The 24,869-nt window shown below is 55.8% G+C and overlaps 2 protein-coding genes across 2 annotated transcripts in view; both read left to right on the top strand.

The window, feature by feature from the left end:
- Positions 1-4,168: 4,168 nt before the first annotated feature.
- Positions 4,169-24,869, top strand: part of LOC136993817 (scavenger receptor cysteine-rich type 1 protein M130-like) — a gene marked incomplete at its 5' end in the record, with an annotated part of 188,008 nt that continues 167,307 nt past the window's right edge. The window contains 3 exons of the mRNA XM_067308763.1: positions 4,169-4,190; positions 11,386-11,736; positions 12,936-13,244. Of these exons, the coding sequence (XP_067164864.1) occupies positions 4,169-4,190; positions 11,386-11,736; positions 12,936-13,244 (682 nt within the window). The remainder of the gene's footprint in view (positions 4,191-11,385; positions 11,737-12,935; positions 13,245-24,869) is intronic.
- The window catches only part of LOC136993758 (scavenger receptor cysteine-rich type 1 protein M130-like), a 147,784-nt gene continuing 136,244 nt past the window's right edge, over positions 13,330-24,869 (top strand). The window contains exons 1-5 of the mRNA XM_067308702.1: positions 13,330-13,334; positions 13,998-14,059; positions 15,296-15,613; positions 15,694-16,008; positions 16,445-16,759. Of these exons, the coding sequence (XP_067164803.1) occupies positions 13,330-13,334; positions 13,998-14,059; positions 15,296-15,613; positions 15,694-16,008; positions 16,445-16,759 (1,015 nt within the window). The remainder of the gene's footprint in view (positions 13,335-13,997; positions 14,060-15,295; positions 15,614-15,693; positions 16,009-16,444; positions 16,760-24,869) is intronic.

The following is a 24,869-nucleotide window of genomic DNA, read 5'->3' as shown; positions in this document are numbered from 1 at the left end:
GCAACTTCAGATGGATGGATACATATATTTTTGAATTTGCTTTCATTTTCCTTTTCCAGTTTCACTTATGTGCCCTTGAAGCACCTGACCACTGCACTTTCCCAAGCAACTGGATACTGTTATCACAAGGGCACCTACCTGAAGATCTTACAAGTTGCTTACAAAAATCTTGACTGGATGCGTTTACCATCAAATGCTTTGAAAGTGCATAACTTGACTACTGTTGGCAAATTCCTTCTAAAATTGAATACTGAAATTCCAGCATGTCAACAGTTTCTGGCATCAAAGCAGGTCCCTCTTCTCACAGAAGGCTCCAGTAGTTCAGGGCTAAGTCCCCAGGTCAGGGGTCAGTGCTGGCCCTGGAAACAGTCCTCCATTTCCTCAGGATCAGCTCTCTGATGTCCAGTAGCCAGGGGGCAAAGGTTCCACCTCATTTTTCCAAAGAGGATGAGAAAAACGGATTTAGGACATAACAGTTAACAAAGGCCTCCTCAAAGAGTTCAAAGCCCTTCAGCCCAAGTAGCACTACCTCAAATATTGACACCTTTGAGGCTCTACCTGAAGCCTTTCTTGCAGTTCCTTCAAATGATATCACAAAATATCAGGACTAATGCTGTCCTGCTAGCTAAAGCCTTGCAGCTTCTCCCCAAACTATTGCTGCTTCCCCACAGTCCATCTGCCTCCTCCCATTTCCACTTCATATCTTTAGCAGTTCACTAAACTCAGTCCTCTAAACTCAGTCCTCTAGTCGATCCCCATCCATGGATCTGATCTATCTCCAGAGAGACAGGCAGGACTTGATAGAAAAGGCTTTCATTCCTTCTTAAAAAGGTGTAACTTATTGGATTTTGTCTCCCAGAATTGGTCTGCAATAACTGAGGAGAAAGTCTAAAGCTGAGAGGAAGAAAAAGGTACCTGCGTTTCCAGATAATACTTAAATATCAACTAGCAAAGCTAACCTGCTGTTGTGTAGAAGAGAATGTCAATGAAGAAAGCAGCAAAACATTTGAAGGTTTTTGCTTCCTTATTTGCAGTACTTCTAACCTAATTGAAAGAGAAGATTTTAAAGTTCTATTTCATCATACTGTGAGCTGAGTTTTGCTGATAGAGAATATATACAGCTAACTATTAAATCTACAGATATTGTGCCCATAAAGGGAAACACCTGGTCTTTCAAGCAAAAGATTACAATTGACTTCCAACAGATAAACCTCTCCTGCTTATGTACCAGTCAAGGTCACATGTACATGAAACACTCAAAGACAACAAAAACCCAAACCACCTTTTTCAACCAGGACACCTTTTGAGTATACTTTCCTTTTATCACACAAGACACTAAGCCTTGAACTATGGCAAGGAATTCCCTCTACTTTGAACCTACAGATATGCTGCATTTTAACAATTCTTAAGAAATGACTTTTTACTGCTACTATAAAAGCTCAGTATTGGCAGAAGATTTTCAAGCACACAAATGTATTGATGCCTCAGTTTACCTAAAGATAAATTCAACAGAACCCATGTCCTAGGTTAAAGGAAGGCAAAGAAACCCCATCCTTGCCTCTATTTACACATTTTCTGTTATGGGTGGTTTCTTTCTGAATAGCCTACTGTAAAGCAGAGGGGCAGTAGAATTTTACATTAAAATAGTTAGAGTTTACGCCTAACCTCTCCAAAGAAATCCAATTACTCTTAAAGAATCAACTGTAAAAGTCCAATGGTAGAGAGCCCACTTAAGAGCCACCAGTGCCAACAAATTACATATTATGCCAATGGATTAAGTATTGCCACCGTTTAGACTCTGTACAGGAGCAGGGAGGAGAACACTTCACAGTCAGGCAGCTGCTCCTCCTCTTCAGTAGATTCCTGGGCAAAATGTTGCTCATCATCACCAGCGGAGGATGGGGAATCACTGCTGTAGACTGCATGTTTCCATCTGCAAGCATTTCAAAGGCAATAACAAAAACAACATTAGGTCACACTAAGTCGCATCAAAAATCAAGTGAAGTCTACCCCAGAAGGTACTGTGAGATCTGTGAAGTTTCCAGCCCATTATATGTATTTGTCGTGCATCTGATTTCAAACTGCATTACATGTTCTTCCTTGTGAGAGCAAAATTCCATCTTTGTTGGGAAGTTAAAAAAAAAAAAAAGGCACATGGTACTTATATGCCAAAGTCAAGCTGCATATGATAGGCCAGAGCCTTGCAAAGTAACTGTAAAGCCTTGCAAAGTAACCGTATTTGTGACTCTGTTCCACCTGATTTCCCCTGAACTTCGTGTTCACAGCTGTTACCAAAAACAGCAGGACAGGTCAAGAAGGGAGCTCCTGAGAGAGCTTCAATTAATTATGATGCACACAGGACGATAATTATGATGCATACAAGTTTTGGCTTGAGCCTTTTTATAGGTTTTTATTCCCCTTGTTCAAGTCTTGCACAGGCTGCGGAACATGGGCAAGGCACTGCCTTCACGAGGTATTGCAATAATTACATCTCTTCTTCAAGGCATGATCAGCTCAACTACTGCAACATCCTCTTCTGTCCTGAAATACAGCCTTGCCCTAAATACAGCCTGCTCTAAAGATCATCTTCTGAACTTATTCCCTTCATCACAAAGAGCATGCTCCTGAAACCCTTCAAGTTTCTTCTCTCACAGCAAACAGAGTTGCTAAGGCCTTTCACGAATTACCTTAATTCCTACATTATTTCCCACTGGCTGCCCAGAAAACAGCTCTGAATTCCGAGCTGGCCCTGACAGCACCTCTCACTGACTAAGCCCTCAATACAAAAATGCAGAAGCATGTTCTCTTCTCACCTGCCACCTTCACGCTTGGGAGAAGGTTTTCATATGCATCTAGCAGTCAACCTTACCTGCTGAAAATTCTCTCTGCGCTGCCCAAAACCCATGAAAAATGTCAGGTTACTGCTGCAGTGAGAGCAGTGCTCATCATTCAGAGTAGGACTGTGCATTTCCTTGTATTCCCACCTGTCAACAGCCATCTCTTGCCTTTTCTCTTGTGCTCGGTTATAAGCATTTGGGAAAAGGTCTAGTTTTGTTTCCTGACTCTTTGTCCAGAGCTTATCAGCAGGGCCCTGGAGTCCCTGACTATGGCTTGTAAGCTCTAAGGTGTACAGAAATGTGAATAGATAAAAAATGGCCAGTAGTGCAGCTCCTTTCAGTTGCTTCAGAGGAGACTTTTGGCCAAAAAACAGTAAAGAAAATTGAAAGCCAGAACTAACCTGAGTTGCCATCTTGAGTGTCAGCGATCTCATCAACAGTTCTTTCTTTAAGTTTCTTTCTGGTTCTTCCCTCCTTGGGAGTACGCCTCAAGGTTTTCCTTATTACAAGAAACAAGAAGGATCAGCCACAAACATGCAGAATATCTGACATGTGCACACTTGATGCCCGTACAATAACTTTATCAAGGCTCTGCATGTACACAAAAGATTAGCATGCAGTTCTACAATGCAGAAAACAAGGAAGGATCACCGGAATCCAACCATCTAGTTTTACCTATTTTCACAAGATGCCCATTCTATTTTAGGCCTATATCTGTCAGTCTAACAGAGATGAGAAAATGGATGCATATTTTAATACAAGAAAAAAAACAGTACTTTTAAATTTAGTTCATGGCCTACTTTGCCTCTCTGTTAACATGTTGATTCATGGACCAGGACATGTTAAAAAAAAAAAAAAAAAGATTAGCAGAGCAAAAAGCATAACATCCACAGGGATTCCTGAAATACATGAATCTATCTTTGCTTTTTATCCCAGAGTTCTCAAAGAACAGGGCAGTAGTACCCACAGGAAGCACCCAGCAGAGAGAATTTAATTTAATGGAGCAAAACAAAGACAGAGGAAACATGGCTGGTAGAAGTTGCTGTAGGGACAGAGAACCAGTTACACTCACAGGTAATGCTGGCACAGGAACAAATACACATAGAGTTGCCATCACTAAATGCAGCCTGGATTTGAGGAGGCTTCAGATCCATGAAAAGGAAATTCTGGAAGTGGCTCTCAGTTGAAGGGAACAGTTCACAAGGGAGCTTAAGTCCATTTATGAAAACGATTCTAGGACACATTTCCCTCTAACAGGCGACTAAACTACAAGACCCAGGAGATTCTCTGGGAGGTGATGAGATGTCAAGGAAAAACAGGCAAACGGGAATCCAAACCTCAGTCACTGGGACAAGCACAGAAAGCTGTACAGCACCTTTTTAGCCTGTAGGCTAACCACACTGCCCAAGCAAACATCATTCTTTTGTGCATGAGGAACAGTAATATTTAGTAACTGAGGACTAAAAGCACAACAGATTAACAGCTTAGTTGTGCCTATGCGATGGAAGGCATCACACAGTCTTCTTGCATATTTCAACTCCAGCCATTATTTTTGTAAGTTTCAGAGTGAAAAAACAAGTCCTGAAAGAGCTCTTTGTAAACAGAGTGTCCATTCAAAAAAACCACAAAAAGGCAATTCAGAGAATGCAGCATAAGATGTAGACAACTTCTGACTGCTATTTCACATTTTCTGAGGAAGAAGATATGTCCTCCCTGCTCAGCAGATGCCTCTAGTATGGTCATACCTATCAATATGTAAGTTAAAAATAGAAAGGAAAAAAAAAAGCTTTCTCAGACTGTGGTACTCTGTGGAAGAAGTTACTTCAGCTACATTAGAAGTATTATTTTGCTGTGTGAAATATATTACTTACACAAAAAGAGCAAGATAAACGAATATTTAGATTTTTCTGCGTCACTGAATAACCCAAGATCTTCCATCATCTTCATGTCATGCGCTGGTTTGCAATACTGCTTCTGCAGGACCGATACAGAGCTGCACTTGTAAGAGCAAAGAAAAGCAAGTGTGACAAAAGGATTAAAACAAAATTTATAAGCAGCAGGTCATCTTAATATGGAATGCACATAATGACAGAGTCAAACTGACACTTAGCCAGGTTCCTGAAACCTAAAAAAAAAAAAAAAAAAAAAAAAGTTCAAATGTTCCCTTCTGATAGAGACTTAAGAACACGTTTGAGAATTTGCAGTCACACTCTGCACTTAGATTTATTTTCCCTCCCACTGAATACAGTGAAAAACCCACTTTTATAGGAGAAAAACAGAAATTCTAAAGATCAGAGTCAGATATTAGAAAGAAATTATGGTAGCTTTTAACAGTACTTCAACTGCTCTGCATGGTAGCAGTAAGTCATTCACAGCTAACACCTTCCCCAGATACAGCGACTCTTTATTCTTAACTGTGGTGCAAACTGTGGGCGTTTCTTCCATGGTTGCACCCGTCACACAGGCCACCCCACGGCTGGGACACGCTGCAAACGCCAGCCTGGGCTGTGCAAAGGCCACGTCGGGAAGGAGGCCGCAGGCAGAGCTGCAGAAACGCCAGGACTCCTTCAGGTGGGCTGCGGCCCCCTCTTCCTCTGTGTCCTGACTCGCCCCATGCACGAACCGTGTTTCAACGTGCGTCAGCCCGGAACAGCAGCTCATCAGCGCTGAAGGTGCCTCTCACATTGCAGCCGCCACTAAAGATGGCACCGTCCTGCCCGGGGGAGGGGGGGGGGGTCACTGCCGGATCACGTGGCCATGGCATTGCCATGGCAACGCCCCCAGTGCAGCCCTCCTGTTGGCTGGCAAGAGGAGGAGGGCAGGGCTCCCTCAGACTGATGGCTCTATCAGCCAATCAGAGTCCAGCATGCAGGGTCCTCAGGGAGGAGAGGAAGGGGTGGGGCCTGACCTGGGGGAGAGGAGAGAAAGAGGGAGCGAGGGGGAGAGGGAGGAAAAGGCGTGAAAGAGCAAAGCGAAAGGGAAGGGGGAGAGGAGAGGAGAGAGGAGAGCGGAGGAGCGGGAGAGCAGGGCAGCACCGAGAGCAGGGCAGAGCTGTGCAGCAGTGGCGCCCCGCGGCCCCGCAGGGCCGGTCGCTCAGGGCAGGGCGCAAACAGCCCCCTCAGGCAGGGCGTCAGGAGCGAGGAGGCTCCCCGCGCCAGCAGGGCACCTTCCTCCGCAGCCAGGCCTGCGCCTGGAGCAGGGCGCTGCGCTGCTCTGCTCTGCTCTGCTCTGCAGCGACCCCTGGGGAGAGGGAGGCCGTGCACTGAACCACGGCAGGTCCCTGGGGAGCCGGTGGGGAAGAGGAGAGGGAGGAAAGGAGAGAAGCGAGTGGGAGAGAGAGCGGGTGCAAGTGGGTTTGGTGGGGGCTGTGGGTGTGTTCAAATGGCGGCGGGTGCCCTCCCGCTGGGGTGGGGGCAACGGTGCTGGCGCTGGGGCTGCTTTGCTGCAGGTAGCTCCAGAAGGTGAAACCATGAAATAGGAGAATGCTTGTTGTCCTGGATGTGTGGAGGATTTTCTGGGTTTGTTCAGCATTGGGGAAGGAACCAGACTTCTGAGTTGTGGGAAGGCTTCTCCCTCTGCCTGGGACAGGAGGCCCTGCTGTCTTCAGTTGCAAGATCACTGCTCCCATGCAATTCTCCCATTAGAAAATGTTGCCAGCAATTACTTACAGGCTGTTCCCCAATTCCTAAGTGTCATAGACTAGGTGTAGGTAATACCTGGGCAGAAGTTAATCCTTTTTTGGTGTAGTAACTGGTACATAACGGGTGTTTTGCTCACTATGAGTGTTACCAGGGGCCTCAGACAAGGAGTCTCAAAAGGGGGAGAAAAATGGGGGGAACTGTTACCAGGAGCTTCAGACAAGAATGCACCCAAAGACACAATTCTTGCAACTGTAACTGATACATCCTAGAGGAGTACAGCTAAACCAGCAGAAACCAGTTGAAACCAAGGTTAGGAACAAGACAGCTTTCTCAAGCAAAGAAATGAGCCAAGCCGAGACCATATATGGAAAAGGAGCTCAGAGTTCATGGAAAAGGCACGTCTTCAGCAACCACCAGGGACCACCAGAGACCCCCACAGAAGACCCCCCGGAGACTCAGACCACATGCATAATGACTATGTAAATATGATAATTAGTTCCAGGAAATAGAATGAATATGTATAATCATTCTGGGAAATTTAATGCATATGTATGTAACAGCAATATAAGCTTTGGCTAATGCAACATAGGGCATGCACGTTGGATCCCCCGTGCATCCAGCACTGTAATAAACAGAATGCCTGCTTCTTAATAGTACATTGGTGTTAAGGAATTTTACTCCCACTTTCGGTGACATGAGTGTTGTGAAGCCACGAGGTGATTCGGGGAGGCCGTTCAGGAGCTGGCTCAGCCTTGGGGGAGGGCCGGGAGAACTGCAGGTGGCAATAACCCCGTGGCCGGGGTGTGGGTAGTGAGGTCACCACTGTTTGAGAGAGCTATGCCTCTCAAATCAATTATCAAATCAAGTCTTTGTAAGTAGTTGATAGGCCAGCAGGAGGCACATGGCTCAGCTGTTGATGATGAGGTCACTTCTGCCTGAGTACCTGATAGGCCATCTGGAGGAAGAAGGCTTGTCTGTTGCTTGTGAGGTCACTTGTGAGTGATGAACTGATTGGACAGCAGGAGAGATGTGTCTGGAAAGGTGACTGTGAGGTCACTTCTACCTGAGCAGTTGATAGGGCAGCAGCAGGTCCGTGGCTGGGGAAGTTATAGTGAGGTAACTTCTGTCTCAGAGGCTTCTAGGCCAGTGACAGAGACATGGCTGTGAAGGGGACAGTGAGGTCATGTCTTTCTGAGTCCCTGCTAGGCCAGCAACAAGCACATGGCTAGGAACTGACTTTGAGGTCACTGATGTCCCAGCAGCCTATAGGCCTGCAGCATTGGTAATCTCTGATTTCCAGGGTCTGTGTGCTGTAGAAATTCCCCCTGTCCAGCAGCAGGGAGCTTGTTAGATTTCCCTGCAAGGTCCGTACTGGGTCCCTGTTCTTCGTGTGTACACCTGCTTTAATATCATCTTCGGGACTGTAACATGTTAGTGGTCTCCGATTCTCTGTCCAAGTATGTTCTGATTGGAGACTGGGTGCAAAGGCTCTTGGAGGAGACAGCGGTAATGTCAGCCCCAAAGAAAGGCATGAGAAAAATGTCCACAGAGGCCTCTTTTTGGCAGCATATTAGGCACAAGAGAGAGGACAGATTTGGCCAGGTGAAGCCCCTTGGGACCACTTCATCTGCTTCCTTGAGGTGGGAAGTGAACACGATCAGGGCTGAACATGGATGTTCCCAGAAAGTCCATTTTCAAAGCCTTTTGGTGGAATAAAAGCAACTTCCAGGGATGGAGAGCTGGCCTTGCTGTGTTTTCAAGCCCTTGGGGAGCTCTGCCTGCTGCCATGTCTAGTCGTGTCCCCTCTGTGTCCCTGATGCACCATGCTAAGGCAGCAGTGACCTCAGAATCCAGATCCAAGCCATGTGCCTTCTACTGGCCAGTCAGGTACTCGGGAAGAAGTGATGTCACAGTCAACAACCAAGCCATGTGCTTGCTCCTTGCCTCTGAGGGACTCAGTCAGTAGTGACCTCACAATCACCATGCAAGCCAAGTGCCTGCTGCTGGCCTATCAGGCATTCAAGCTGCAGTGACCTCACAATCAGCATCAAAGCTATGTGCCTCCTGCTGGCCTATCAGGGGCTCTGGGAGAAGTGACCTCACAATCAACATCCAAGCGCTGTGTCTGCCGCTGGCCTATGAGCTATTCAGGGAGCACTGACCTGACAGTCGACATTCAAGCCCTGTGCCTGCTGCTGGCTTATCAGTTACTGCAGCAGGAATGACCTCAAAAGCACATGTCCCACCCATGTGCCTGCTGCTGGCCTAACAGGCACTCCGGCAGCAGTGACCTCACAATCAGTATCCAAGCCGTGTGCCTGTTGGGAAGGGAAGGGAAGGTGAATAAGTTAAATGCAAAGTGCTCCTGAGAGGATAAGGACAGCATCCCGTGGAAGGGGAACATAATGCAGTAACGTGAAAAAAGAAAGGCACAATGATATTCAAAGAGCCTAACACAATGCCCCAGCATTTCTGAATAGAAAACCACTGAGTAAGTGGAAAAGTAAAATACATGACCATACATGAAAGTCTAATGGCACTGAAATGCATGAAGGTGTGCAATAGCAGCATGGTGGGGTGGTGTGAGATGCAGCGTCACTAATGAGAAACTGCAGTGAAATGTGTGTGGTGTTTTGCATAAATGGTGGTGTGCGATGGACAGGAGTTACAGAGAGATGGCGAGGTGCCAAGTGCCGATGGCCCTGGGCTGTGGTAGTGCTGTGAGCTGTGAGCACTGAGACCCTGCTGCACAGGGGACACCCGTCCCCCTGCCCAGCCTTGAGTGCAGGGCCCCGGGAGTGGTTTGGTCACCTGCGAGGAAAAATCCCCCTCTAGGAGCTGTGCCGAGCAGCCGTGTCTGCAAAGGCAGCAGGAGCAGCCCCTGCAGCGCCATCCCTGGGAGCAGGTTTGGGGCTGGAGCTGGCACAGCGGCTCCATGCAGTGACAGTGCTTGGGGAAGCAAGCCCAGAGAGAAACCACCGTCTTCCTGGCTCGGGTGCTGCTGCAGGGAGAGCGCGGCGCAGGCTGCCGAGGTCACGTGGGCTGTGGTTTGTGCACCTGCAGGCGAGGCTTTGATCTCCCGATCAGCCCCTGCGAGGGAATAACGGGCTGTGGGGTGAACATGCTGAGAGTCAGGGGGGTCTGAACGCCTGGGCTGGCCTGTGTGCTGTCAGAGGAGTGAAACGGCCCAGCTCCCTGCTCCTGACCAGGGCACCCACCGCGGGGCTGTCCAGGAAGGGATCGACAAACCCGCACTCACGGGATGGGGCTCTGGCCATGGCAAAGAGGCCTTTCACCGCTGCTGCTCCCGGCACAGCAGGGCTGTAGCAGGGTGAGGGGCTGTTTCTGTTTCCTTCCCTTCCTGACACAGCCCGTCCCAGGGGCAGTCCCAGCTCCACAGTTCCCATGGTGCGGAGACAGCTGGGCACTTGCACCTTGGGCACTCAGGCAAACACAGCGTACGACATGCCCAAAGCTCCCCATCCCCACAGTGGGGTACAAGGGGCGACAGACCCATTTCCCCACCATGATCTGCCCTGTCCCACTGGGCTGGGCCCCACGATGATGCCCCAGAGCAGCGACCGTGACATCCGCAGTGGAGCCGTGCCTCATATATGGTCATGAAGAGCGCTGGAGAAGTTCATTGGAGGGCTGGGCTGTGTCAGAAGGGAGATAAGCCCTGATAATGTCTAAAAAGGTGCCTGCTGCTTCGATTGGCTCCTCCTGCAGCTGAGCCAGCACCTGCAGATATATATTGGCCTCCCATCTTTGTTGTCCTGTTTGAGTCCCCAGGAGCTGTGTCAGGGAGTGGGGTGCATCAGGGCAGTGCTGTCAGGGCAGGAGGCTGCGGATGGAGGCAGAGGGACTCCTGGTCCCTCGGGTGCTGTGGCTGCTCCTCTGGGTGCAGCTCTGCTGGGGTAAGTGCCTGCTTCCTTGTTCCACAGCCCTGGATCCAGTGGGCACCAGGGGAGTCATGGGGATCCCTCTGGAAAAGGGGTTTCATCCCAGAAAGCAGTGAGACAAGGCTCGAAGGTGCTCAAGTCCATTGACCCTGTGCTGCTCTGGGTGGGAGAAGGGTATTGGTGCTTCCAGGGCTCCTCTGCTTATGGCAGTCAGTGCCTAGGTGTGCTTATAGACACCTTGTCCTTGGACACCCTTTGGGGACCCCTGTTCCCCCACTGCTGTGCCCCTGGAACTGGCGGTGGGTCAGCTGGTGACTGCAGAGCTCAGCGATCCCCAGGACACAGCCAACCCCCAGGTGCCCAGGAGGGTTTCTGTGGTGTTCGGTGTCCTGTGGTTGGGGTGACCCCAGCCCAAGGTGGGGCAGTTTGTGCCCTGCAGAGAGAAGGGGACCAGGGCATCTGCATCCACAGCCCGGTAGAGAGGTGTCCTTCCCAGGGGCCCTGGCTGAGGGCAGGGGCTGGGCTCATCCACATGGGCAAGGAGGGAATGAGCATTGGAAGAATCTTGGGAATTCTCTTGGTGCTCCCTGGGGACATGGAAAGCCCTGTGGGAAGTGGGTGGGCTTGGGTGGTGCCCAGGGCAGGTGGTGGACAGGGGGCTGGGGTCATGGGGGACGCAGCAGTTTGGGGAGGCCTGGGGGTTTGGGGCTGTTCACAAGGTGTCGTGCTGGGGAGGAGCGGGTGCCCTGTGCAGAGCCTGGCGTGGTGTCTGGGTGGGCATGGGCAGGGTGCAGGGTGTGAGGAGGTGCCGAGCGCTCTGGGGTGGGAATGGCCCAGAAGGGCTGGAGCTGGGTATCCCCCAGCCCAGCCCAGCGCAGCCCACAGGGAGAGGCCGGACCCCGACACTGCCCCTGGAACAGCCCAGAGGGGAGAGGGCTCACAGCCCCGGTGCCTGGGACTCAGCCCTGGGCAGGGGACCCTGCACAGCCGCAGCGCGGGGCCTTGGCATTCTCCTAACCATCCCCATGTCTGTGTTTGAAGGTGCTGCAGAGGTGAGGCTGGAGGCTGGAGGCAGCCCCTGTGCTGGGAGAGTGGAGGTGAAACACCAGGACCAGTGGGGGACAGTGTGTGGTTTGGGCTGGGACATGAAAGATGCTGCTGTAGTTTGCAAGCAGCTGGACTGTGGATCTGCTCTCCAAGCTCTTTCGGATGCGCCTTTTGGGCCAGGATCTGGCCAGATTTGGCGGAGCTATCTTCAGTGTCAGGGCACTGAGACTGCCCTGTCTGAGTGCATACATGCTGATTGGAGTAAACGTTACTGCACTCATGCTATGGATGCTGGAGTGGTTTGTTCAGGTAAGGAGTCAGCCAGTTCCTCACCATTGGGGTGGGTCCTGGGATCGGGGACTAACCGGGCTGTGCCCTGAAGGAGAAATGCATGGGTACCGGAGCAGGCCCTGACGTGGCTACTCTCACTGCCAAGCTGGGACTGTTGCTGCTGCTGTCCCTGGGGAAAGCCCCGGGTGAGCCCACCGTGGGTGCACAGACCCCATCAGGGTCACGGGGGCTCAGCCCACCCTCAGGCTGAACCGAAGGGGCTTTTCAGAGAGGAGAAGAGCAGGGCCTGGGGCAGAGGAGCAAGGTGACGGGCAGCACCTTGCATGCCGTGCCCAGGGCTGCCCCATGAGGACCAGCCCCACGTTAGCTCGGGGCCTGGCGGCTGTGAGGCCCCTGGCTGCTCCCTCCCACATCACCGCACGCTCAGGCTGCCCTGCAGGGTCCTTGGGGCTGTCACAGCCCCGTGGGGAACGCGGCCTGTCCAGGCAGCACTGACCCACTGTCCAGCCGCTCCTGCTGGCCCTCAGCTCCCCACGCTGCCCCGTGCCACAGGGCTTTGCCAGCACTTGCTGACCCTCATCTGCGCCTGCTTTTGCAGCGTGCGCCGGTGTCAGCCCAGGGCTGCACGCGGATCTCCTGTTCCTCTGCCCGGTCGCTGGCTGTGACATGCACAGCCCCAGCAGTGCGCTGTGGCCCTGCCTGGGGACACCTCTCCCCAGGCACGTGTCGGAGGAGACAGCTGGCCCAGACACCAACCCGGTTACAGCTGCACCATTTCTGTGCGTGGGACGTGTGTCCCCTCACAGAGACCCCAACACCCCAGGACACCCCCGGGAACAGGGAGCATTTTGGGCTGCTCTGAGGCGATTCCCCAGCCTGGCTCTGAGCTCCGCAGTGCCTGGGCCTGTTTCCCTGGTCCAGGCACTGTGGTGCTGGGGGCCTGTGCCGGGCAGCGCTGGGCTCCTGGGGCAGCAGCATTTGCCTGAGCAGTGCCTGTGGCTGTGGGTCCAGGATGGACACAAGCCCTGGAGTGCAGTGCGGGTGTGAGAGGAGGTGCAAGGGGCCCTGAAGGGTTTGTGTCATCAACACCCACGGACGGCTGCTGCTGGGGTGTTCACGGGGCATTTTGGATGTGGCTGCCTTGGAAATCATGTGGGATGCAGGTATGTAACTGCTGGAAGCCTCTGGGAACTGCCTGTCATTGGTGTTTTCTCCAGGATTTGTCCAGCTGGTTGGAGGGGCCAGCCCCTGCTCAGGACGTGTGGAGATCAGAGATGGAGACCTGAGGAGAACAGTCTGTGACTCACACTTTGGTCTCAAAGCCGCTGACGTTATCTGCAGGGAGCTGCAGTGTGGCACAGTCCTGTCCATCCCCGGGGCAGCTCACTTTGGAGAGGGGGTCGGTGCCATCTGGGACGAAGAGCTGCAGTGTGTGGGGAATGAATCCCTCCTCTCCTCCTGCCCCAGGATGTCCCTCAGCAACCAGACCTGCACCCACGCGAACGACGCTGGTGTCACCTGCACACGTGAGCATTCAGGGAGGAGATGTGAAATGCCTCCCATGAGCTGTGTGCTGCGGAGTAGGGGAGCAGGGAAGTGACCGTGCTGAGCATGGTGTGAGTGCAGGAGGGGTGGAGTTGTTGTCTGTAATCTTAAAATGACGTGGAAGGAGCAGAAAGGGCTGCTATCCCTTTGGCGTCTCCTTCAACACCTGAGGGTGCAAGAGCACAAAGCCATTGTTAAAATTATCTGTTCTCATTTGTTCATTCACGGGCACCGATAATGAGCAGCAGGAGTCAGATTTCAAAGTTTTTAAAGTTTTATTGCTAGCAATAAGGTGCCTCTTGGCTGGGAGCACAGGAAGGGACCCGAGCAGCTTTTTGTTACAACTTTTAAGCGATAGTAAGTTGTTACATATTCAATACTTTAGTTTACATAACCAACCAGATCTATCCACGATTCTTAGGTCTACCAATCCCCTTCTCATGTTACAGTACAAGGTAGTTCTGTGCCAGCCTTATATGGTCTATCCTATAATTATTCATTAGCTGATTTGCACCTCTTCTGGTGTTACCTTTGAACAACTGTTGTACTGCTGGCTGGAGTAAAGTGGCTTCTTTGCAGATCTTCAACTTTGTACTTAAACCAGGGCTAAGGCAAGGTCAGATAAGATGTTCTGCTTGGAAGGCACCCTGACCTTGCATGTTCTTTCTCTGCAAAAGTGGAGTATAGTGGAAATTTTCTTAACGCCATCTTCACTTTTCCTTCTCTTTCCCCAGAGTTCACAGGATTCAGGTTGGTGAATGGCAGCACGGTGTGTTCGGGGCGGGTGGAGATCCAGGTGCTGGGGACCTGGGGAACCCTCTGTGACTCTCACTGGGACATCTCTGATGCCCACGTTCTCTGTCATCAACTCAACTGTGGATTTGCTGAGTCTGTTCCTGGAGGAGGGCATTTTGGGAGAGGAACCGGCCCTGTCTGGAGAGACATCTTCCACTGCGAGGGGACGGAATCCCATTTGGGACAGTGCCCTGTGACTGCCCTGGGGGCCTCCTCATGCTCACATGACAACAATGCTGGTGTTTTTTGCTCAGGTGAGTGCAGGGAAAATGGAGGATTAACTAAACTTGCCCCTTGTGTGTGACATGGCAACCCAAAACTGGGGAGCCCATGGCAATGACAAGCTGGATTTCTCCCTGGAGAAACCCTGGCTTCCCATGGAGGGGTTCAAAGGGCTTTGCCTGCTCAGGTCTCTGCCTCCCCAGGGCAGCTGGTTCAAGCCCTGCAGACTGCTGCCAGGCCTGGGCTCCTCTGCTCCCCTCCTATAGCACAGGCACAGGACGGGACTGTGGGACACAGCTCCACTCAGTGCAGCTGTGAGGGACCCTCCTCTCCCTCCTGCAGCGCACAGCCCTGTCCCAGACCACAGAGAGCCCTGCAGACCCTGATCCCAGCACCTGCAGTGGCTGCTGTGGGCGCGTCCAGCAGGAGCAATCCCTGAGGCCGAGCTGCGGAGCAGGGCTGGGATTTGCCCTTGCTTCTTGTCAGTATGAACCCCAAACTCATCCTGTTTTGTAAGAAAGGCCCTCGTGCTTCTGCTTCCTGCCAAGGACACAAGCTCCACGTCCCTGATCCATAGGGATGCAGAGGGGTAGAGACATGTGGGTTCTCCCCTGGGTGTCTCAGCAGGGGTCAGTCCCAGCGTGGAGATGGAGCAAGGCTTGTGCTCATCCTGTCTGTCACCCAGGCCATTGCACAGGCCACTGCTTCCTCCTGCTGAAGCTGCTCCACATTCATCATTAAGGACATATCTGGTGGCTCTGGGATTTGCCCTCACCTCCCATGCTTCCCCATCCCTGTCCCTTCCTGAGAAATGACATTTGTAGTCAGCAAGGTTTAGTGACTGGAGGGAAAAAAAACTTGGAAAACTTCCATCCTCAAGTTCCTCACTGTGAGCCGGCTACAGATGGGTGAGCCCCCAGGTGTCCCAGGGCATCAGAAATGGGAGACATGTGGCAGGGTGCAGGGGTCCCTGGTGTCACAGAGGGTCCAGGGCATTTTGCCTGTCTCTGAACAGAACCCTCTGAATCCCTGTGGCTGGTGGGCGGAGGGAGCCGCTGTGACGGGCGAGTGGAGATGCTGCTGCACGGGACGTGGGTCAGAGTCCTGGATGACCAGTGGGATGGGAACGATGCCAGCGTGGTGTGCCGACAGCTCCAGTGCGGAGAGGCAGAGCGAGCCTACAACCCGCCAAAGTCTGAGCGAGGGACGGGCCCCGTGGGGCTGAGAAGGGTCCAGTGTGCAGGGAAGGAGACTCGCCTGACCCTCTGCAACACCTCCCTGCCTGAGGCAGAGCCGGAAGGAATTGCGGAGGATGTGGGAGTGGTTTGCTCAGGTGAGTCGCTGACAGTCCCCAACACACTGTGCTCCCCAGGGCCGGGAGCCCCTGACAGCTGGGGTTTCTCCCGGCTGCAGGGAGCCGGCGGGTCCGGCTGGTGAACGGGACAGGGCGCTGTGCCGGGAGAGTGGAGATCTACTACAAGGGCACCTGGGGGACCGTCTGCGACGACTCCTGGGACCTGACCGACGCCACCGTTGTTTGCCGCCAGCTGGGCTGTGGGGTGGCCATGGAGGCGCCCGGCTCTGCTCGTTATGGGGAAGGCTCCGGGCAGATCTGGCTGGACGAGGTGAACTGCTCCGGGGGTGAAGCTGCTCTCTGGGACTGCCCTGCCGAGGCCTGGGGGCAGCACGACTGCAGGCACAAAGAGGACGCAGGAGTTGTCTGCTCAGGTCTGTGTGGGGAGCAGTGGTGGGAGCCTGGTGCCCAGGAAGATAGGGATGCAGGGAGAGCAGGGCATGGCTGAGCCTGCCCCTGGCTGCCCTGAGCCCCCTTCCTGCCCCCATCCTGGGGACATCCGTGCACAGTCCTCACTGGACCTAGTCAGGGTTATAGGGAGAGCACAGACGTCCCCAGGGCTTAGAGGGGAGGGTAGTGCTGCACGTTGGGGACTTCTCCCTGCTCCCTTGGTGAAACAGTGACTTGCTGGCAGTGCCCTCTGCCTGTCTGAGCCCTGGGGTGTCCAGAAGAGTCCCTGCTCCTTGCAGTAAGCCTTCCTGCCCATGGATGCCGTAGAATAACCTGGGGGATTTTCAGGGATGCTTCAGGTTTCTCTCTCCTCACCCCAGGACCAGCTTGTTCCCCCCCACTTTGTGCCTTTCCTTCCAGAGTTCACGGCCCTGAGGCTGGAGAAGAGCGACGGCTGCTCTGGGCGCCTGCAGGTTTTCTACAATGGGACGTGGGGGAGTGTTTGCTCCAACTCGATGACTCCTGACACCATGTCCCTGGCGTGCAAAGAGCTGGGCTGTGGAGATGAAGGGTCCCTTGAAGCAGACCTGCCGTATGGCAGGGTATCTGGCCCCACATGGCTGGATCGTGTTGAGTGTGGGAAGATGAACAGCTCCTTTTGGCAGTGCCCCTCTGCTTCCTGGAAGCTGCAGTCATGTGATTACCAACGAGAAGAGACTCGCATCATCTGCAGTGGTAAGGCTGGAGCCACCTGGGCACAAAGGCTCACAGCAGGTCTTGCTCCCTGTTCAGCAAGGTGCAATGCAGAGAAAGAGCTTGGAGTGGCTTTTATGTTCCATTTCAGACCACTGTGCTGTCAGTGACACAAACAAAACTTCATCTCTCAGAGTGACACGTGTCCATCAGCAATGGCTGTCCTGAGTTCCCTGCGTAGCCCAAGGAGGGGCAGAGGCACCTCCAGGCAGGGTCTCCTCCAGCTCCCCTTGGACACCTCTTGGAGGTGCCTGTTGCTCTCTGTTGCCCATAGAGAGGGCCCAGACAACCACCTTTTAGCTTGGGAAGTCCATGCAGAGCATCGTGCTCATGGCTGTGTTTTGCTGAGGGAACGGGAAGGGGGAGAGTGAAACCAGTCCTGGTGGCTGAGGGTTATGTAGGAAACAGGCAGTGTGCAGGGCACTGCTGGCAGCAGAGCTCAGAGAAGCCTCCCCTCTGGGAACATCCTTCTGCTCCTCTGCTAACCAGGGACCCTTTGGGGGTGAGCAGGTGGGGGTAAGCCTTCAGTGCTGTGCTGTTCTCCCCTGAATTACCAGGGATCCAGCTGTGTCCATGAGCAAGGAGGCACTGGGAGGTTCAAGCACAGGTCAGTCCTGCTCCTGTCCACATGACTCCCATGAAGCAGCCCCTTCACCGCAGCATTTCCTTCTGCAGGGAGACGACCAGAAGCCACTCCAGCCCCGGTGGCCGAATGCCCCAACTCTACGAGCTGCACAGGTAGCTGCTCCTCCATGTGCCCTTCTCACTTGGCCAGGCTCTCCCAGCTGCCCCAGTGACATGGGGGGTTCTGCCTTTTCCAGAGATGGAGAAGATTCGTGCTGTGGGAGGAGAGGACGGGTGCTCAGGCAGAGTGGAGGTTTGGCACCGCGGCTCCTGGGGGACGGTGTGCAGTGACTCCTGGGACATGAAGGATGCCGAGGTCGCCTGCAGGCAGCTGGGCTGTGGCCCTGCTGTGTCTGCCCTGCGGAAGGCTGCATTTGGGAAGGGGACAGGTCCCATCTGGCTGGAGCGGGTGGAGTGCAGAGGGACGGAGCGATCTCTCTGGGACTGCTGCACCCAGCCTGGGGACAGCGGTGCCTGCCAGCACAAGGAAGATGCTGCTGTGAATTGCTCCGGTGAGTAGCAGTGCTTCGTCCCCTTGTTCCAGGACATGTTTCCCCAACTGTGTCCTCACAAGGCCCCAGAGCTCCTCAGAGCAAGGATGTCCCTGGGGAGGTCAGGTGTCTGGTGTCAGGTAGGGAGCAGCTGTTGTGGGTCTGGGTGTCCTCAGGCTTCTGCCCATGGGACTCCTGCAACCCCTGTAAGTGCATCCCCTGGTCTGCCAGTGCTGTCCTCCCCACGGCCCAGAGCAGAGGACCCTGGTCCTGTCATGGGGACCCAGAGAAGGACAGTTCAGATGGGACTTTAAGGGGATGTCCGTGCGCGTGCACACACACACACACACGCACCTCTATCTCTCTCTCTGCTCTGCAGCTGCACCGAGGACAACAACGTCACCCTCCCGAGCGGGTAACCTCCCCTCCTCCCTGGGGTTGATCTCTCCGGGGCCAGGTTGTGACCTGCAGCCGAGGGAAGGGGCTCTGTGCTGGGGTGCGAAGCCCCAGAGAGGAGGCCCTGGGGTGGGAGCGGGTGTCTTTGGGGAGGGCTGTGATTCAGCCAGCAGGGTGGGAACTACCGGGTGACCCAACCCTGTGCCTCCACCCCCTGCTGCCGTGTGTGTGTGGGGGGGTCAGGACTGGGATGTCCCTGGACCCCCACCTCCCCCAGGCCAGGGCTGCCTCATCCATGTCCCTGCCCATGCAGATCCCATCCAGGGCCGTGCGAGGGACAGCGGGAGAATCTCGGTGCCTGTCATCATCTGCATCATCCTGGGGGCCCTGCTCTGCCTGCTGCTGGCCCTCCTGGTGGGGCAAGTGCGAAGTGCCAGGGCTCAGCGCAGAGGTGGGTCCTTCCCCATCGGTCCCAGGGTGGGCGATGCCTCTTGGCAGCCCCGCGAGCGCTGTGGGGTGTCTGTGAGGGGCACAGATGGAGCTGGGGTGGGGGTGCTGCCTCCTGCCCTATTCCCTGCCCCTCCACTGTCAGGCTGTGGGACAGCAGCAAGCAGGGGAGAAGAGAGTCCAGATGCAGGAGGAGATGGTGATGGGTGAGGAGAGAAATGGCAGAAGAGGCCGGGGGAGACGGGAGCAGCAGCTGGCTGTGCTCTGGGCAGCACTGGAGGCTGTGGGGCAGGAGTGGTGCCGGGAGGAGCCCAGGGCAGGGGGTCTCTCAGTGCGGGTGTCTGGTCCCCAGGCTGCTCTTTCTGCCCAGCCCTGCCCACCCATGGCAGGGCAGGGCCATGTTATGGACCCATCTGGCAGAGAGCAGGGAGCTCCCTGGGGAGAGGAGCCGCGGGAGCTGCTCCAGGGTCAGACCAGGGACTGGACTCGGGACCAAAAGGGGCATGGGGCTGTCTCTGAAGGGACAGGGTGAGGGTGACATTGTCCCAGACCATCTCCACAGGGACGTTGCTGTCACTGGGGACGTGGCAGTGGTGCCTGGCCAGAGCAGTGTGTCTGGGCTGTGGGGTCAGTGCTGGTCTGGCCTGGGGGAAGGGCTGGGTGACCACATCGGAGCCTGGTCTCCTGTCTCCACGTCCCTGTGCCGACCCTGCCTCTGTTGCCAGGCTCCAGGAGGTCCCTGGAGCCCTTCTCTGAGGCCGTGTACCAGGAGATCGACTACAGCTTGACATGGGAGAAGCAGGCGATGTTCGGTCGCTCAGGTCGGTGTGGGTCCACTTTGGAGGGAGCACATCTTCAGGGCCCTTTCCCCCAGTCCTGACCCAGGATGGGACCTTGGCAGCCCCCGGGCCAGTGGTCCCCACAGTGCTGGGCCACGGGGTCTGTGGGGAGAGCAGCCCAGTGAGGAGCTTCCTCCCCACCAGCTCTGCCCATCCCAGCCCGGGGCACAGCTCCTCCCTGCCTGCTGGGCTGCCTGTCCAGGGTTGTACCTGATGGGTGAGGGAAGGGGCTGTTCTGTGGCAGCTCTGAAAGGCCCTTTGAGATGGCATTTGTCCCATGGGAGCAGGACGAGCCCCGAGCCCTCCTCCCCGCGCAGTCCCTGCTGTGTGGGTCCCCGTCCCCAGCAGTGCTGGCCATGAGCAGGGTCAGCAGGGCTCACCCCAATAACACCCGCTGCTCCTCTCGCCAGGCTCCTCTTTGGAGGGGTCCCTGACCAAGCTGCAGCCCGAGCCTGGGGACAGCGAGGAGGAGGACGGTCCTGGGTCAGCACCAGGTAATGGAGGGTGAGGCAGAGGAAGGGTTGCTCTCTCCTCCCTGTAGCTGTGTGACCAACAGCGGTGTCACTGAGTGTCACCATTGGGGTGGGGAGGAATCACCCTCGGGAGCGACTCCAGAGCCCTGCAGAGCATGTGAGGGTCACACATGCCCGTCTGAGCTGGGTGCCTGCAGCCCTGAGCCCTGCGGGGTCGCAGGGGGACTTCCCAGGCTCAACCTGTCCCTGCCTCCGGCAGGCCCCAAGCTCACCCTGAGGTATTGACGTCTCCCTGAGCACACAGGGAGTCTCCATAGCTGGCTCCAGTGCAGAGCCCGGCACTGCTGCCCCTGCAGCTGGGCGAGAGGGATCCCCGCTGCCATATGCCCGCTCCCACAACCCTGGGGAGGTGGGACAGATGCTGAGTCTCCTGTGGCCCTGCCAACACCAGTGTCTCAGCCCCTCATTCCTGCACATCCTTCCTTCCTCCGCTCTGCAGGAGGGCTCTTCTCATTGCCACCAGTTCCCCTCTCCTTTCAGATGTCCCTGTCCTGCCCAGAGGTGACCCAGCAGATGGCTATGACGATGCCAGAGAAGTCTCTGACCCCGGGGAGGATGTTGTTCCTGGGCAGCGAGACTGGGAAGTGCCCAGGGAAGCAGAGGAGGGAAACAGGCCTGGGGAGGCACAGAGAGGTGAGGGGGAAGTGCAGTGCTGCCGGCTCCTGGGGTGCTGTCCCCAGTGCCCAGAGAGTCACTGCATACTGAGAGCCCGACCCCCCAGGACGGGGAGGGAACCTGCACCAGGAGTTTTCCTGGTGGGGAAACTGGGGTGGGATAAGGGGCCGGACATCTCGGGACAGTAAGAGGAGGGAGAAGAAGGGGATTTACAGCCCGGGAGGGGCACGTGCCTGGGGCCAACTGCAATGCACCGGCCTTGCTGCTTCCAGAGAGGAGCCTGCACTCCTGGGGAAGTGACGGGGCCCCAGGAGCCAAGAGAGACACCCCATCCCTGCTCCCCACAGACACGGAGTACGATGATGCTGAAGAGGCATCTCTGACACATCCCCATGAGGACACCAAGGCTGAGAGACTGGACCCTGGTGCCCAAAGGTCCCTGAGCCCAGGGCCAGGAGAGCCCACCCCTGCCATGCGGTTGGGTGCACCTGAGACAGAAGAGAGGTCTATGCAGCTGGGAGAGCCATGAGTGCCAGAGACCAGTCTCCCTTCTCCCACTGGTAGCAGAAAGAGCTGGGCATTTTGTCTGTTTTTATTCGTCTACTTCTATGCCATGCATTGGTATTTGTTCTTATTAAAAGCATTTGGGAGTTTGATCCAGAGCTGGTGCTTCCCTCCCCAGGTGTCGGGGTGTCTCCCCGAGGCTGATCAGGGAGGGCGAAGCACCAAGAACCAGCAGTGGGGAAGGGGCACATCTCGGGACCAGCGGGCTCTGAGACAGGCTGTGCACCTGCAAATGCCCGTGGACCCTGGAGTGCGGGAATAGTGAACAGTCCAGCTGGAGGATATTCCTGCTGGCAGAGACATTTCCATCCTGCAAACCACACGCAGAGCTTCCAGCCAAACTGGGTCTCTCTGCAGAGTCCCATAATGCCCCTCTGGGCAGGGAGGTCCAGTCTCCTCACCCCGGGAGTGCCCCTGCTTGCTCTTTTCCCAGGGGCTCTGCCTGGACCACCCTGGTCCCAGGCAAGGATGCCACCACTGAGAGGCACTGACAGGGTTGGTCCTGGGCTGTGGCCCCACAGCAGTGAGCCTGGAGGTGACAGCAGAGCCCTGAACACCCCAGCCAGCCCCAGAGGGGCTCATTGCCTGGGGATCACCTCCCCACAGCGGTTGAGAGGCAGCTCTGCTTCCCACTGCCCCTGCACATGGCGCAGAGCAGGTTGTTGGGGTGCCAGGGGCTGGGATTTCCCCTCCTCTGGCTCCACAGGGTCTCCCATTTCCAGGGGCTGCTCCTGGTTCCCATGGCCCTCACGGACCCCCGAGCACTCCTGGCACAGCCCAGAGCTGGCTCCTTCCTGGCAGGGGCTGTGAGGCACCAGGGCTCAGGGAAGCCCTGGGATGCCCCCCTGCTCCCATCCACCCCCACCCCTCTGCCCTCCCGCTGATGGGCTGCAAGGGCAGAAGAAGGAGCTGCCTCAGCTGGGGCACCAGTTTGGCTCTGTGCAGGGGAATATCTGTGTGCAGACGCAGGGGACGGGAGCCGTCAGTGACAGGAGAGGACATTTCCTTCAGCAGGGTGGGAGGCAGAAGAGGGAGAGGGCAGTGGGCTGGAGAAGGGACCACCACAATATGCGGGCTCCAGCCCAAAGTCACGATTCAGCCCCCGGCCTTGGGACAGGCCCATCCCTGAAGATGCTCACAAGGGCATATTTCCATGGAGAGAAGATTTCATGGCCACTCCTAAAGCAGTTGCCGATGGGAGCTGAGAGAGGATCCCTGGTCCTAGGCCGGGTTTTAACCAACTGTGCCCCAGCGCCCACAGGTGAGAAACTTCTCACACAGGAGCTGAGTGGGGAGGAGGGTTCAGCAGCTGTGCAGCATCTGGCACCCAAACTGCCCTCCCTCCTCCAGCCGGGGGGGGGGGTCTCCGCACCCTGCTGGCTCTTCCTGATGGATTCCCCGTGCCACACACTGACAGGCAGTGGGGCTAAGGCCAAACGCACAAAAACACACTCTGCCTTCACCCTGGCTCATTTCCTTTCCTGTTCCCTACTTTTTGCCTTGCATTTTTCTCTTTCCTTCCTTTTCTCATCCCCCCACCCCACCACTTATGCATCCATCCTCCACTCATTTACCGATTTCAGCCTTGGCAGGCACAGGAAAGCATGGGACCACGCCACTGCCGTCAGCTCTCCCTGCCCAGCTGCCCCAGCACAGCTCGCCTCTCCCCCGCAACAGGCACCATCAGGCCAGGAGACAAAAATCAGATGTCTCTGCCCAGGGTCTGGGGCCTCTCTTGGGGAGGCAGAGGATAACGTCCCCAGCCCCAGTGCTGCCCAGCGCTGACTCGGCTTCACAGGAGGGTTTCAGCTCTGGGTCCCAGGAGGGGCAGCTCTCCTCTGCCCCAGCAGCCAAGCCTCAGCCCGGCAGTGAGGCTGTGTGAGCCCCCTCCATCCCCCCAGCTGGGGCAGGGCAAAGCCGGGCTCCCTGCTGGGAACAGCCGCAGCTCGGTAGTGCTGCAAACAGCAGGATCCTGCCCTCGAGGAGAGGAGGGAGCCAGCGGCTGTCACCAGCACCCTCTCCCATGGCAGCGTTTCCCCGTGTCGTGCTGGGAGCTCCTCCAGCCCCAGGACCTGTACTGACCCTCCATGGGCAGCAGCATGTCCTGGGGCTGGGGACATCTTGGCTTCTCTCCAGGACAGAGTGCTGGTGCTGGGGACCTTGCAGGATGGCTGGGCTGTGTGTGCAGAGCTGGGAAGGGCTCATGAGAGGAGCCTGGACCCCCAGCGTAGGCGTGAGGGAAAAGTACCAGCACTGCTCAGCGAGGGGTCTCAGACATCTCTGTCCCAGTGGCCTCGGGGCTCAGCCTCAGCAGCGCTGCATGTGCCAGGGCAGGGGGACACTGGGGCGCAGAGGAGCTCTTGCTCTGGGGCAGACACCTCTGTGCTGGAGCACCTGCTCTGCAGGGACTTCGTCCTGCGCCAGGTGCCCCTAACCAGCCTCTTCTGCCTTGGAGCTCTGCCCACACCGAGCTGTGGCAAAGACAGAGATTTACTCCTCACGACCATAGCGCAGTGCGAGCAAGGGCCGGATCCTGCTCCTTCCCCTCGCTGCTCCCAGACCAGCCACTCTCCCCTCGGGGCTGGGCAGGGGTCCTGCACAAGCCCTGGGCTCTGGGACTTGCGCAGCCGCAAGGAGTGCAGGGCTCAGCTGGCGCTTGGTGCCACGTCCAGCCTTCAGCTGTGCTGCAGGAGAGCTGGGCTGTGCCGGCCCCGATCAGGGTCTGCCCTGCCCTCCTGCCCCTTCCCAGGAACATGGCCCTGCTCAGCCTGGCTCTGGCCCCACATGCACTGCTCTCTGCCAGGGACACCCATGGTGTCACCAGCACAGCCCCAGGGCAGTGGGGCAGGGCAGGGGTGACCCTGGGGTCTCTGGGGGGAGCTGGGGCTCAGACACCACCTCTGTCCCCAGGACTTGGAGCCTCCCTGCTGACAGCCCCTGCCCTGAGACAGCCCCCTCCCTCCCCAGCCCCTGGCCCATCTCTCCCTGTGGGAGATGCAGGGCTGAAGCCTGAGTCCAGTGGGAGTGGGGGAAGAGTCGCATGGGGACAGGGGTTGGGTTTGCAGCACCCATGTGCATTACTCACCTCCATGGGGGTCTCACTCTGTGAACACCCTTCTCCCATGGGCTTCCCACAGTCTGGCTGGAGACAAGTGGTGCTGGCTCTGCTCAGCCCCATGGCCCCTCCACCATGGGGTTAGCACCCGCTCAGCCAGTCCTGGGGCTGTGTCAGGCCCTGCCCTTCCCCACAGGGACATGAGGGGCTGGGCTCAGCCCTCACATGAAGGACACACTCTCCCCAACATCTGGTGCAGGGACCTCTCTGCTCAGCTGCAAAAATGTCACTACACTCACACACATGGACATGGGCCAGAGATGGACAAAGAGTGACAAAATGAAGACATGCCTGTTCCATCCCTCGGATGATGTTTTTGGCATGCCCAGGAGATATTTGCCAGGTCCAAATCTCTCACCTTGGCTGCAGGAAATGGCACGCCTGCTCTGAAGCTCCATGCAGAGCCCACAGCAGGGGCAGAGGGGCACAGCACAAGTGCCTGGGTCCATAACCAGAAGGTGATGGATC

Source organism: Apteryx mantelli, chromosome 20 (genome assembly GCF_036417845.1).
Source record: "Apteryx mantelli isolate bAptMan1 chromosome 20, bAptMan1.hap1, whole genome shotgun sequence".
Lineage (NCBI taxonomy): Eukaryota > Metazoa > Chordata > Aves > Apterygiformes > Apterygidae > Apteryx > Apteryx mantelli.
This window is presented reverse-complemented; position numbering and strand designations above follow the sequence as displayed.